Source organism: Eulemur rufifrons, chromosome 19, assembly GCF_041146395.1.
Source record: "Eulemur rufifrons isolate Redbay chromosome 19, OSU_ERuf_1, whole genome shotgun sequence".
Taxonomy (NCBI): Eukaryota; Metazoa; Chordata; class Mammalia; order Primates; family Lemuridae; genus Eulemur; species Eulemur rufifrons.
Genome location: NC_091001.1, coordinates 27995252 through 28007689, shown reverse-complemented (window position 1 = coordinate 28007689; position 12438 = coordinate 27995252). Strand labels below are relative to the sequence as shown.

The 12438-nt window shown below is 39.8% G+C and overlaps 1 protein-coding gene across 1 annotated transcript in view; it reads right to left on the bottom strand.

The window, feature by feature from the left end:
• PROM1 (prominin 1) overlaps nt 1-12438 on the bottom strand; it is a 141347-nt gene that overhangs the window by 45771 nt on the left and 83138 nt on the right. The window contains exons 7-9 of the mRNA XM_069495028.1: nt 5892-6012; nt 3840-3903; nt 2795-2884 (exon numbers count right to left, since the gene is read on the bottom strand). Of these exons, the coding sequence (XP_069351129.1) occupies nt 2795-2884; nt 3840-3903; nt 5892-6012 (275 nt within the window). The remainder of the gene's footprint in view (nt 1-2794; nt 2885-3839; nt 3904-5891; nt 6013-12438) is intronic.

Sequence of the window (12438 nt, the reverse complement as noted above, 5' to 3'; positions counted from 1 at the left end):
GTCTCAAATTCTATCACCTTACTCAAATCGAAAATCTTAAAATCTGCTCCAAACAGTATTTTCTCTTGAATTTCAGTTCAATGAATGCTTAACAATATCCAAGACTACAAAAATATTTAGGCCTATCAAAGAGTACCCTAGGCATCCATTTCTCATCTCTCTCACCTGGCTCCGAGCATTCTCAGCAAAGCATGAAACCTGGTACCTGGCTCACAGTAGAGGCTCAATAAATATTAACCACAGCAAAAAAAGAAAGAAAGAACTCAGCTGCAACCAGAAACATACGACAGAATGCAAATGAGCGTGCTGAAATATACTTCACATATTAACATTCTGTGGTTTACCCCATAGCCCTTTCCACTTTGAGTTCAAGATAAGTTATTTTAGGGTAAGAAACAACAACAACAAAGAATGACAGATGATAAAATAAACTGAAATGTGTGGAAATGTGTGTGTCTTTCAGCACCATCCATAGGCGTTTTGGGTTACAGGTAATATGCTGTCATGTCCCAAGAAAGATTCAGAAGTAATAAATATATATTTTCCAAAAGTATTTTATACCTATGAAATATTAACTAGGCTATAACTCTGGGAGTCATTCCAGGCCTACCAAGGTCACATATATTATGTATCTGAAGAAAATGGAAATGATATTTCAGATTCTCAATTTTAGTTAATTAACATTTTACCAGCCCATAGCACATTTCCTTTATAGGTCCTGATCCGCAGCCCAAATATGATTTGCCCCAAAAAGTTGCAGGTTTCTCCTTTCTCCAAAGTCCACTAAACACATAAGCCTGCCAAACATTTTTAGCAAAACATTTGCTCGTGCAGTTTATTAAGCATGTTTGAAGATGTTCTGGCAAAAACAGAGGCTAAACTTTAACTTATACGGGCTGACTTTGAAAAACAAAGAATTTTAATAATAACACAGGAAGCACTGAGGAGAAAAAATAACATCCATTTTAATTGTCTTTTATCTAAAAAGCACGATAATTCAATTATTAAAAATTGTGGGAATATTAGGCAAAAAATAAAGGCATACACCAACCACACTGCATCATTCATTTGCCTTTGCACAGATTTACCAATATGTAATTTGGGGGCTGCAGGTGATCTTGGAAGACTGACATTCCAGATGTGCTGACGCAGAGGGACAGGGTGCAGGGATGCCTGGCATCATCTGGTGGCCACACCAGCCCCTGAACCCCAGATTACCAACTCTTCCTCCAAAGGTACACTATGTTGGCTTCCTGTGGCTGCCAACAGGGGCCATCCTACATCTTAACATTCCCAAATGTACTGAATCCCATCTGGGATGGTATAGGGAGCACAGGTTTTTGTTAGACTAGGGTATAAATCCCAAATCCACCACTTCCCAGCTACCAATTGTATGGACTGAAGTGCATCCCCCCAAATTCATATTTTGAAGCCCTAATCCTTGGACTGTATTTGGAGACAGAAAGTTTAGGGAGGTAATTAAGAGGAAATAAGGCCATAATGGCGGGTCCCTAATCCAGCAGAAGTGATATCCTTACAAGAAGAGGAAGAGAACAGCGATGAGTGTCCAAGATGGGGAGTGAGATTGGAATGACAGTTGAGGGTCAGGCGTGCAAGGAAGGGAGGGAGGAAGAACAGAAGAAGGGAGGGAGAAGCTACATAGAAAAAGCTAGAACAGGAAGGCAGGAGGCAATGATCTCTGACGTCACATCCCTTCTCTGGGCCTCAGTTTCCTTGTCTGGAAAGGAAATGGCTGGTGAGAAAGAGAACAGATGTCTGGAGACATCTAGGCATCAACATAGAGGACCCACCTTCAGACTCTGGCTGGACCCTTTGCAGGGACAAGGACAAAGACAAGGAAAGGTCTTTTCAATTAGTAAAGACTAACTGTAAGAGTCCTGGCCTGTTTTGCCCATCCTCCTGTTCCTGTACGTTCATCTGAGTTGTTGAACTATAAGGAATGCCAAAAAGAATGGGCATAATCTTCCAACTTCCACGCAGTTCCCTCCTTTACGTCCTATTTTCTCAGGAATGCTGGCTCATGAAAGTGAAATTCTTATTGGCAAAATGACAAATGTTTTACATAGATGACATTGTCCTCTCCATGAAGTGCCTGGCACAGACATTTTTCTCAACATTTGGAAGGGCCTGGGAGGTCTTTTCTCATCGTGGTAGAATATGCAGTTTATTGAAATCAGTGTATCTGCTCACTTATATCACTGACCATCATGGCTTAAAATATGTATGTATATGCCTTGTTTCTAAAAGTTGCTCTTCTTGGAGGAAAAGGGGAAAAGTAATTAATAGACCTTGAGAGATCTAAATTTCAATAGGCTACTAATCTTTTATACTAGGGGTTGACAAATTTTTTTCTACAAAAGGTAAAATAGTAAGTATTTTAGGTTTTGCAGGCCACAGCATCTCTGTGACAACTACTCAACCCCGCTATCATGGCACGAAAGCAGCCATAGGTGATATGTAAACAAACATGCATGGCTATGTTCCAATAAAACTTTATTTACAAACCCAGGTGGTGGGCCCCTACCAAATCCTGCCATTATTATCTCAAATGACTTTTAGACCATCAGGACAATAGCTTTGGCACAAGCTATAAAAAAAGCAAAACTAAACTATTGTGACACAATGTGTCTGGACCTGGCCTGTCTGCAAGGCCTCAGACAGTGGCTGTCCCCACAGGCAGCCCTCAGGGAAACAAGAAAAGAGTGAGTCACTCTGCAAAGCCCAGGGGTCTCTGGATGGAACACGCTCCCGTCATTTCTGCCACACTGCTCACCTGTCACCATGGACTTAATCTCATCGAGCACAGGGGTCACGTTGGGTCTTAGTCGTTCATGAATTCCACCTCCCAGCAATGAATGAATACCTGCATGCAAAGAAGCACAGGGACCGTGAGGGCGGCTTGTTCCTCCACCTCCTCACGCTGCAGATCCGGCTGGCTGGAAAACTGGTGTCGGCACCTCCCTGCCGCCGTGAAATCCGGTTTTCATCCCAGACCCCATCTAGGTGTTAGGGATTTCTCTGCAAAGTCCCACACGGCTGTCCCCCAGTGAAAAATTAATAACCACGGACTCACAGACTGGGTGTTTATTTATACTAGGAATGTGGTGTTTATCACCCTGTGTCCCTAATGTCTTCTGCTAGACTGGGGTTTCTATTATTATTATCAAAGGCACTATTACTGCCCGCTTATAATTGTGACACAGGAGGCTGTCCTGTGTGCACTGTGGGATGTGCATTTAAGCACGTCCCTGGCTGAGACCCACGAGATGTCAGTAGCTCTGCCCCACACCCTCCCCTCACCTCATTGTGACAACCAAAAATGTCCCCAGATGGCACCAAATGTGCCAAACGTCACCCCTCATTGAGAAACACTAAGCTAAGCCGCAGGTGAGCTCCCTGTAGCAGGCAGGGACCAGCCCTCTCCACTCATCTGTTTCTGAAGCCACTAGTTTCTCTAAGGAGCCCTTGTGTCTTTAACAGAGCACCTGGCAGGGACACAATTTCTCTCTCACACAGGGAATGAAGAACAAGCACGTGCGAATACAAGAGCACAAAAGCTTTACAGTAACGGTAAAATGAAAAAACAAAACGTCCTGCTGCCTGTGCAACCGACGCTTTCAAGAAGCTCTAGGTCCTCGTCACTGAGTAGCAAATGGCAAGTCAGCAGTAACTCTAGGGAATTACTTTTCTGTTTTCCCCCTACTATCAAGTACTTCATTTCTTAGTCCATGTTCTATGGGAGATGGCCACAGGACCTTTTAGCCAAAACAAAAACAAGGAACAAATAAATATTTGAGGCAACTTTAAATTTTACTCACTGTTCAGATCTGAGACTGCCTTGTCCTTGGTGGTGTTGTACTGGGCCAATATAAATTGGATTTGCTGGGAAAAAAAATTATATGAGACCTTCCCTTCTAAGATCCAGAGACATAATAAAAAGACAAAAAGAGATTTAACACACACAAGTTATCCTGAATCAGAACATTTTAAAAAGAAATAACCAGCAGGTTCTTAGAGATGCTTCTATTTTCTGACATCCAGATTTCTTAAGAACACTCCAAAGCTTATTGGCTTAAAACATGGCTTATTATTTCTTATGATTCTGTGGATTGGCTCTGTGGATCTTCTTGTCGGACTGGCTTGGCTGGGGACAGGTGGGCCCCCACACCCTCTGTGGACTCTCCCTCTCCCAGGTGGCCAGGCTGGGGTGTCTGCACATGGTGGTCCCAGGGTAACCAGTGGCAAGAGACTAAGGGTGGACACTGCAAGGCCTCTGGAAGCCCAAGTTCAAAACTAGGACAAAGTCACGTTATTTTCCTGATCAAAAGCTCGTCACAGGGATAGCCCAGATACCAAGCGTTGGAAAACAGATCTACCTCTTGATCAGAGAAACTACCAAAAATTCACGGCCATTTGCGATCTACCACACTAGGGCCATTTTGTTTAGTGACCGTTACTGACTGGCCTCTGAAGGGGCTGCTTACCCTTCCGTGTCCTGAGACTCGCTGGACCTGTCTCCCCACTCCCTCTGCAATACTGAGTGCTACCATTATTAAATAATTATTGACAATCTCAGTGAATATGTGCACGATTGTTTAAATTTTCATTTCTCTAATTTCTAGAGTAAGGTAAAGCCTCTTATTCTGTTTGGGGCCAGTTATATTTCTCCTGTAGACCGTCTGTTCACATTCTCTGCCCAATGTTTTATAGACTTGTTCGAGCTCTTCATATATTTTGGACTAAAAAAGTTTCCCGCAAAGTCATAACAACTTACTGTCCTGGTAGGATTATGAAAGCAATCCCAAACTTCACTAGCCATCATTGCTGTCTAATTTTGCCAACTTTTTAGGAATAAAGTTTTCCTTTGGAATCTTTGGAATGATAGGCAAAACATATTACAAATTCTAATTCACAGATTGGGAAAAGGAAACATTTCCATCTGTGTATGGGCTATAAAGGTATAGATACAATTGACTTCTCTATTCTCAATATTTAAAAATGCCTGCATTTGTTTCTCTTTTATCTTCCAACTATTTTTAAAACTAGTGCAATATTTAATGTATCAATATTTTTAGAATGTAATACATTTGGAAGAGCACATCCTATGTGAGGAGGTTTATGGATTCTGGCAGACTCTCACCAGTGAATCCAGGAAGAGGTACCCTCCTTTCCATGTTGCTACCCATGAGCATCGCACATTTACGCTAGTTCCCTCCCAGACACTTTTTAAAGCAATACTCTGAATAGGTAATACATCAACACAACATGCTCCTGGAATACAGAAAAAGGGGGCCCTTCCCTCCCATCGCTGCCCTTCAGCAATCCCATTTGTGTGTCCGAGTGTGTGTGCATGTGTGCGTGTGAGTGTGTGTGCACGTTTGCGTGTAAGAGTGCGTGTGTGTGTCCTTCCCAAAGAATTTGACACACTTATACCGATATTAGCAAATGGGTGTTTATAAAGCAGAAAGCTGTCCTTACAAGAATAACTTTATGCAAACGATGTTGAGTTAACTATACTGCCAAAAAAAGGAAAGATAACAGCATCCAAAGACTTTTCTTTTTTAAAAAAAATCGTGATAGCCTTAAAGTGGTTAAGTACTTTTGTAATATGCACTATAATTTTATGTCATACCTTAATAACATAAAATAAAAACACCAATTCTGAATCTATGCTTTTGTACTCTTTTGAAAATCACTTGCTGGGCCTTTATTTCTTCATCTACCACAATAAAAGGTAACATCAGTCTACATTGATTCACTGGGCTTCTGGAAGGTTCAAATGAGATTCCAAATATACACAGGAACTCCAAAAAGACAAAAATACACGGGAGTAAGGATTGTGCCACGGGATATACACATTGTGGTTTTACCTCTGGAGTTTGATTCAGCAGAGTTCGCAAGTCTTTGAAATTGCTGTTGGCCAGTATCCGAGTCCTTTTGATCCGGGTCCGCACCGAGTGGTTCGCCACAAAACCACAGAAGATGCCGAAGCTGCAGGAAAAGGAAAGGGAGGAAGAGCATTGACCACGTGGCCCGCAGTCACCTGGCCAGGTGGGGGCAGCACCGCGGGAGCCGGGAAGGGGCCGCGAAGGACCAGCCTCTCCTCTGCCCCCTGCCCTCTCCTACTACACTATGACCCCACAGTCAACCTGCCACCAATGAGGGCCACAGAGCAAGACTCGGTCCTCTCAGAGCAGCCAAATCTCCATCAAGATAAAGTATTCTGTTCAAAATGACTCTCACGAGTGGAACAGTGTTCACAATCAACTGTGGAGGAAATAGAAGTTTCAAAGCTGGAAGGCAGCACCCATGATCCAGTCCCATTCCTGAGGAGGTGCAAATGTGTGTACACACAAACACGCCACACACCTCTGCTCCTCCCACCCGAAGAAGACTACAGGAAAACACACGGAAATGAGAAGAGTGACTTGGGCCTTCTCATGCTTCTGGCTTCTCTGTTTCTGTACTGTCCAGGCAGAAAAGAAGTATGAGCTACTTCAGCATTAAAATGCTGTATGAGAAGCCACACACAACAGAGTACCTACTGCACTATTTCATTTACAGAAAGTACAAACACAAACAAAATGATGGCGCTAAAAGTCAGCGGTTACACTCGGGGGAGGGTGGCCAATCAGAGTATTCTGTTCCTAGGTGTATTCCCGTCATGGAAATTCATGCATACGTACTTATGAGAAGGGCACTTTTCTCCATGTAAAATATACTTCAATAAAAAGTTTCAAAAATGCTATCTAAAAGGCATCTTGCAGGAAAGGCTATTCTATGTGAAAAAAAATTTTTTTTTCAAGCCATCTAGAATGTCTACATTTAATAATTTTTAAGGGCTCGTAATGTTGGCTAGTTGCTAACAATCTTTTGACTTAAATTGATTTGGTCAATTTGTTTATTTTTGTGGCAATGTCTCCAAACATTTAAATGTTAAAAAGTGCTGATTGCCAAGGTCCTGTTGGATTTGGCCAGTAGATGGCAGTAAGAAATTACATAAACGTACACCACACCTGACTATTTTACATACAGAGGCATGTAAGAAAACTCGAAGTTTGTAACCATCCAATGGGAGCTTGTGGATATGTTTTTAGAACAAAGTTTTGCAAATAATAGACAAACTTTATAAAAAATAGTCAGATGCATAAAATCAATGCATTGCCTCTTCAGCAAAACAATGTGTTGGGGCGTTATGTGTGCATATATCTGTAGGTACGATAACTGAGCATCCTGTTTTTTGCCCTGAAAATCCTGTGTCTCCAGTAAACTTCTGTATCCTGGGTAAATGGGGACAACCATTCACTCCACTTTCAGTACTGATACATTTCAAGCAGCATTGGTTCATTGCTGGTCTCAAAACATAGTTGCCCTTGGCAGTATTACATAGGTTCATTGGGTTTCCCAAACTAATCCAAAAAAGTCTATATAACACAACCTTGAGCAGTATTTCTATGGTTACTATATGGCAGTGGAATGAGTACTTAAGAGGAACGTGAGATTTAGGTTCTAGTCCCTCCATTGCCACCATCCCAACGTGCAAGCTAGAGAGAGTCACTTTCCTCCTGTTGGCTTCAGTTGGCATCTCAGAACTGAAAACATCAGTTTAGATCTTTAGATACATATTAAATGAATCAGATCCAATCTAACTTAGATTAGTGCTTCTCAAGCTGTAAAGGAGAAGAGTACTGGCTGTCCACAAATTCTCTAAGATTTCTAAGTTTTTGTTAATTCTGATGGTAATCTTAAAAAAATAAATGCTAATGATATTCTGTGCCATTTGGAATGACTAATATGTCCTAAATTTGCACTGGCAGATGTTACAGCATGGCAATAAGTTATTAAGTGATGCATTCATGCCAAATAGGTCAAATGACCCAAAATAATGATGTTGGAGTTGTGTGAAGAGGAAACACATGCACACATATATGTTGAATCACATCAATGCACCTGGAACTTTATTTACTGTGCCAAGTTCAAAACATATTCTATACCATGACGAGTCAGGATCACCACCTGAATGTACCTGACACTCACACTAGAGGTGCTTGCTCTCTTTCCCTGGCATGTCACTCATGATGCTTCAGACCCATTTTGCCATGTAAGAAGTCCAGGTGAACTTGGAAGCAACAGCAAATCCAAGTCCACTTCCACTGACCCCTCCACCATCCCCAGATGGGAGAAGCACCTCCTTGCCCTGAACTTCCAGAAGGCTCTCCCTCCAATCCTTATGGCGTATTTCTCACTTTATACTCTATCTTGTCTTTATTTCCACCTATGTTTAATTTTCCTAAAAAGAGGTGGCAACTGCTTCTTTGTCACCTTTGCATGATGCAGTCTCGTCCACAGTGGGTGCTAGACAAAGATGAGTTTAAGGACTGGGCTCTGGTTTCATTTGGTATATTTAGAAGATTGGCCACATGTTTGGAGTGTCTAAGTCAGAAACTGTCTTTGTTCCTCTATTGAATAAATGCTTTTACTCACAAGATCATCAGTCAGTAAAATGAATTGCAATATCACATTCAGTTCAACACTGGTGTTCAATACAACATCGAATTTCAATGTTACACATTTAAAAAGATTCACATTTCTGCTAATCAATAATGGATCTGACTCACATTTCTGCTAATCAATAATGGATCCAATTAAAATAAAAGCACTGATAATTAAAGAAAAAAAAAAACTGTACTAAGCCAGGTGCAATAGCAAGCACCTGTAGTCCCTGCTACTTAGGAGTCTGAGGTGGGAGGATTGCTTGAGCCCAGGAGTTCAAATTCAGCCTGGGCAACACAGTGAGACAGTATCTCAAAAAAAAAAAAAAAAAAAGAAGGGGAAAAAAAAATACTAAACAGAACTATGGAATAGAATTCAGTGACTTTCAAAGCTGATTTTCTGATCCATACACAGTGTAAATTTTATATTCAAATTAAGGATGACAAGTTCAAATGCCTACAGGACAGGCAGAAAGTGAGAAGGGAAAGAAGGTGCCATGGGAATACGGGAGCTGCGAGTCAAAGCTGCGGCAGGGGCATCTGTTCCGCAAGTGTCAAAAGGGCCACCACGATGGCAGACCAATATTGCCAGAATTTCCTGCTATCCACAACACTGTGGAAATCTGGATTCTTATGTGAAATCTCCTAATTTTTAAATATTAACAACTAATACAAAAAAACAGCCTAAATATTATGCAGACCCATTGATGGTTTCCATTTACAATCTCTAATATAAACCTTCTATTAAAGCACAAATAGAAAATAAAGAAGTTATGCTTTTTCTTATTGACTTAGACACTATTAATTCATATGATTTTCTAAGCAAAAGAATCCTATGAATTAATGTTTTATTTTTTAACAGCCACCAGTCAACTATTATGGTATGAGGATACTGAGAGAAATTTACCTAACACAAAAAGGGAATAAAATTTCAGGAGAATATCAGTATTCTGGTATTTGACATAAATGCCTTTAAATTATCAAAGACATGTGTTTTTATGCAGTACAATAAAATCTCTTGAAATTTTTAGCAGAAGATAGGAACTTTTATTTTTATGGCATATTAGCCTTATATTTTCTATATTTTATGATAACAAACTAATTTCTTCACATATACACTTATAAGTAAGTCCTTAAAGTTTTTAAAGAGTAAGACTAAAACTTAAAAACTTGTAGCCATTTTTTCTACCAATTTTTACTGACAATGAAAGTCAAATAAGTGTTTTCAGTCTGTGATTGATCTTTATTTTTTTAAAGGCAATTTTTGAATTTTTTAACTTTAAATAACTAGATCTCATTCACATTAAGAAAGCCTCATGATTTTCAAACATGCTATATCTAGCTCAGTTTTCTTCCTGCAACCCACATCAGGAATTGGCGATCACATCCTAGTATAAAATGGACTTTGAACATAGCCACCTTCCTGAAAATGACTGAGATTCAATTCACCATGGGGATTACTAGCAAAACTGACTTAGCATATTCAGAAACTTAGAAATATACAGAAGTCAAGATATGGTTGTTCTTTTTTTTTTTTCCCCATAACTTTTTTTAAACTCTGAAAAAGGTAGTGATGACAAGTGAAAAGAAAGAAAGGATAGGAAACTTGGCTTTTTCTGGAGTAAGACACATCTGTGTAATCAGTCTACAGCCAGAGGTGGAAATTCAATCTTCTGCTGACGGTCAAACAAACTACATAAACGTATGTCAGGGTCTCTGGAATTCTGACATTCCACAGCTGCCTTTGGAAAAGCTCAGAGAAAGAACATGACCACATATATTCCACACATGCTAGAGAATATTGCTTCTTAACACTTATGCCTTCTCCCCTCGACACACATACTCAAAGAAAGATTTAAAATTTTTTAAATAAAGAAGGATGGAGGAAAACTTAGAGTACTCAAGACTAAGTTTAAAACCCCAACTCCACTGAAAGATTGTAACATTTAGAGCCACAAAGTAGAATTGAGCTCAGTAAAAGGCAAGCGCTCTGGGTTTCTGAAAGAATTTTTTTACAAAATCAAACACAAAGATTATTTCTCATTAGTATTCAATCTCTGGTGAGGTCTATGTAAACTAGAGGCTCTGCGTAAACAAGAGGGAACTCTACCAGGGCCTCCTTCCTTTCTCTTTCTGCCTTCGAATTTTGTTCACACGTCCTCCCCTCTTACTTTTACTTAATCTTCTGATTTTGTTGACATACTTTCTTCTCCTTTTTATTTAATCATAATATAGAAAGCTTCACTTTCCCCAAGTCTTTAATCTTCTTGGCTAGCTTTGATTACTGGCAAACAACATACAGCTATTATTCAACTCATGATGTTCAAGATACATGCAAACCAGTAAGGGTTTCAAAAGGAAGACATCAAAATAGCTATAGAAAATCAAAAAGTTCAAGGCAAAGAAGTTTAAACTTCTTGTCTGAATTCAAGGTAAGCAAAACAAACAAACAAAAAAATGAAAAGCTCATACTACTCTCATTTAGACCTATTTATAATTTTTATATAAATTCAATGTACTATGTGAAATCAAACTAGTTTTAAATTTGTCCCTTTACCCCAAATAGTTGATCAACTTTGGCTTAACTATATTGAAATCTAAAATTATGATTTTCAAATTAATGTTTTACTTGGGTAGGAAAAAACTTTTAAGTGAATGTGTAGGAGGCTATAGAATCACAGCACGTATTCTTTTTTTTTTTTTTTTTTTTTTTTTTTTTTTTTTTTTTTTGTTGAGACAGAGTCTCACTTTGTTGCCCAGGCTAGAGTGAGTGCCGTGGCGTCAGCTTAGCTCACAGCAACCTCAAACTCCTGGGCTTAAGCGATCCTACTGCCTCAGCCTCCCGAGTAGCTGGGACTACAGGCATGCGCCACTATGCCCGGCTAATTTTTTCTATATAGATTTTTAGGTGTCCATATAATGTCTTTCTATTTTTAGTAGAGACGGGGTCTCGCTCAGGCTGGTCTCGAACTCCTGACCTTGAGCAATCCACCCGCCTCGGCCTCCCAGAGTGCTAGGATTACAGGCGTGAGCCACCGCGCCCGGCCTGCAGCACGTATTCTTTAAAAGAATTTTTCTAAACTAAAATATACTGAGAAAGAAAAACTTAACCAAATTGGTTTAGTGGGTCTGAACTCTCAACAATAAAAAAAGTATTGATTTTATATGTAAATGGAAGCCAAGTTTATTTTTAACTTTGTAGGCTTATTGTTTACATATTTGGGGATTTTAAACATAATGTAGGCTGGGCATGGTGGCTCACGCCTGGAATCCCAGCACTTTGGCAGGCCAAGGCAGTAGGATCTCTTGAGCTCAGGAGTTCGAGACCAGCCTAAGCAAGAACGAGACCCCGTCTCTACAAAAAAAGAACAGAAATATTAGCCAGGCATGGTAATGCATGCCAGTAGTCCCAGCTACTGAGACAACAGGATGGCTTGAGCCCAGGTGTTTGAGATTGCAGTGAGCTATGATGATGCCACTGCACTCTAGCCCAGGCGACAGAGCAAAACTGTATCAAAAAAAAAAAAAAAAAGCCTATATGTAAATGATTCAGTTCACAGTGAACTATAACATACATAACACATAATTACATGTGATGCAAATAAAAACTCAATTTAAAAAAAAGAAAGCCAATACAGAATATATGTTTCACTCAAAAAAAAAAAAAAATGAAAACCCATTACTAGATATGTAAACATTTATTTAGGTAACGAAGGATTTTCCTAAAATTATAATATGTATATATTTACATCAAAGTGAAAGCTATTAACTTGTTAGGTAAGTAGTCACTCTAACAAGAAGCCCTAAGGGCAATATTTGCAGAGAGTACTTTCCCATCAGAGCCTCGTCTTTAATGTCCAGGGTGTATGGAAGGGGAGAAACATGGCTGCCCACGTCTCTGGATGAATGAAGCATTAAAGTCTCA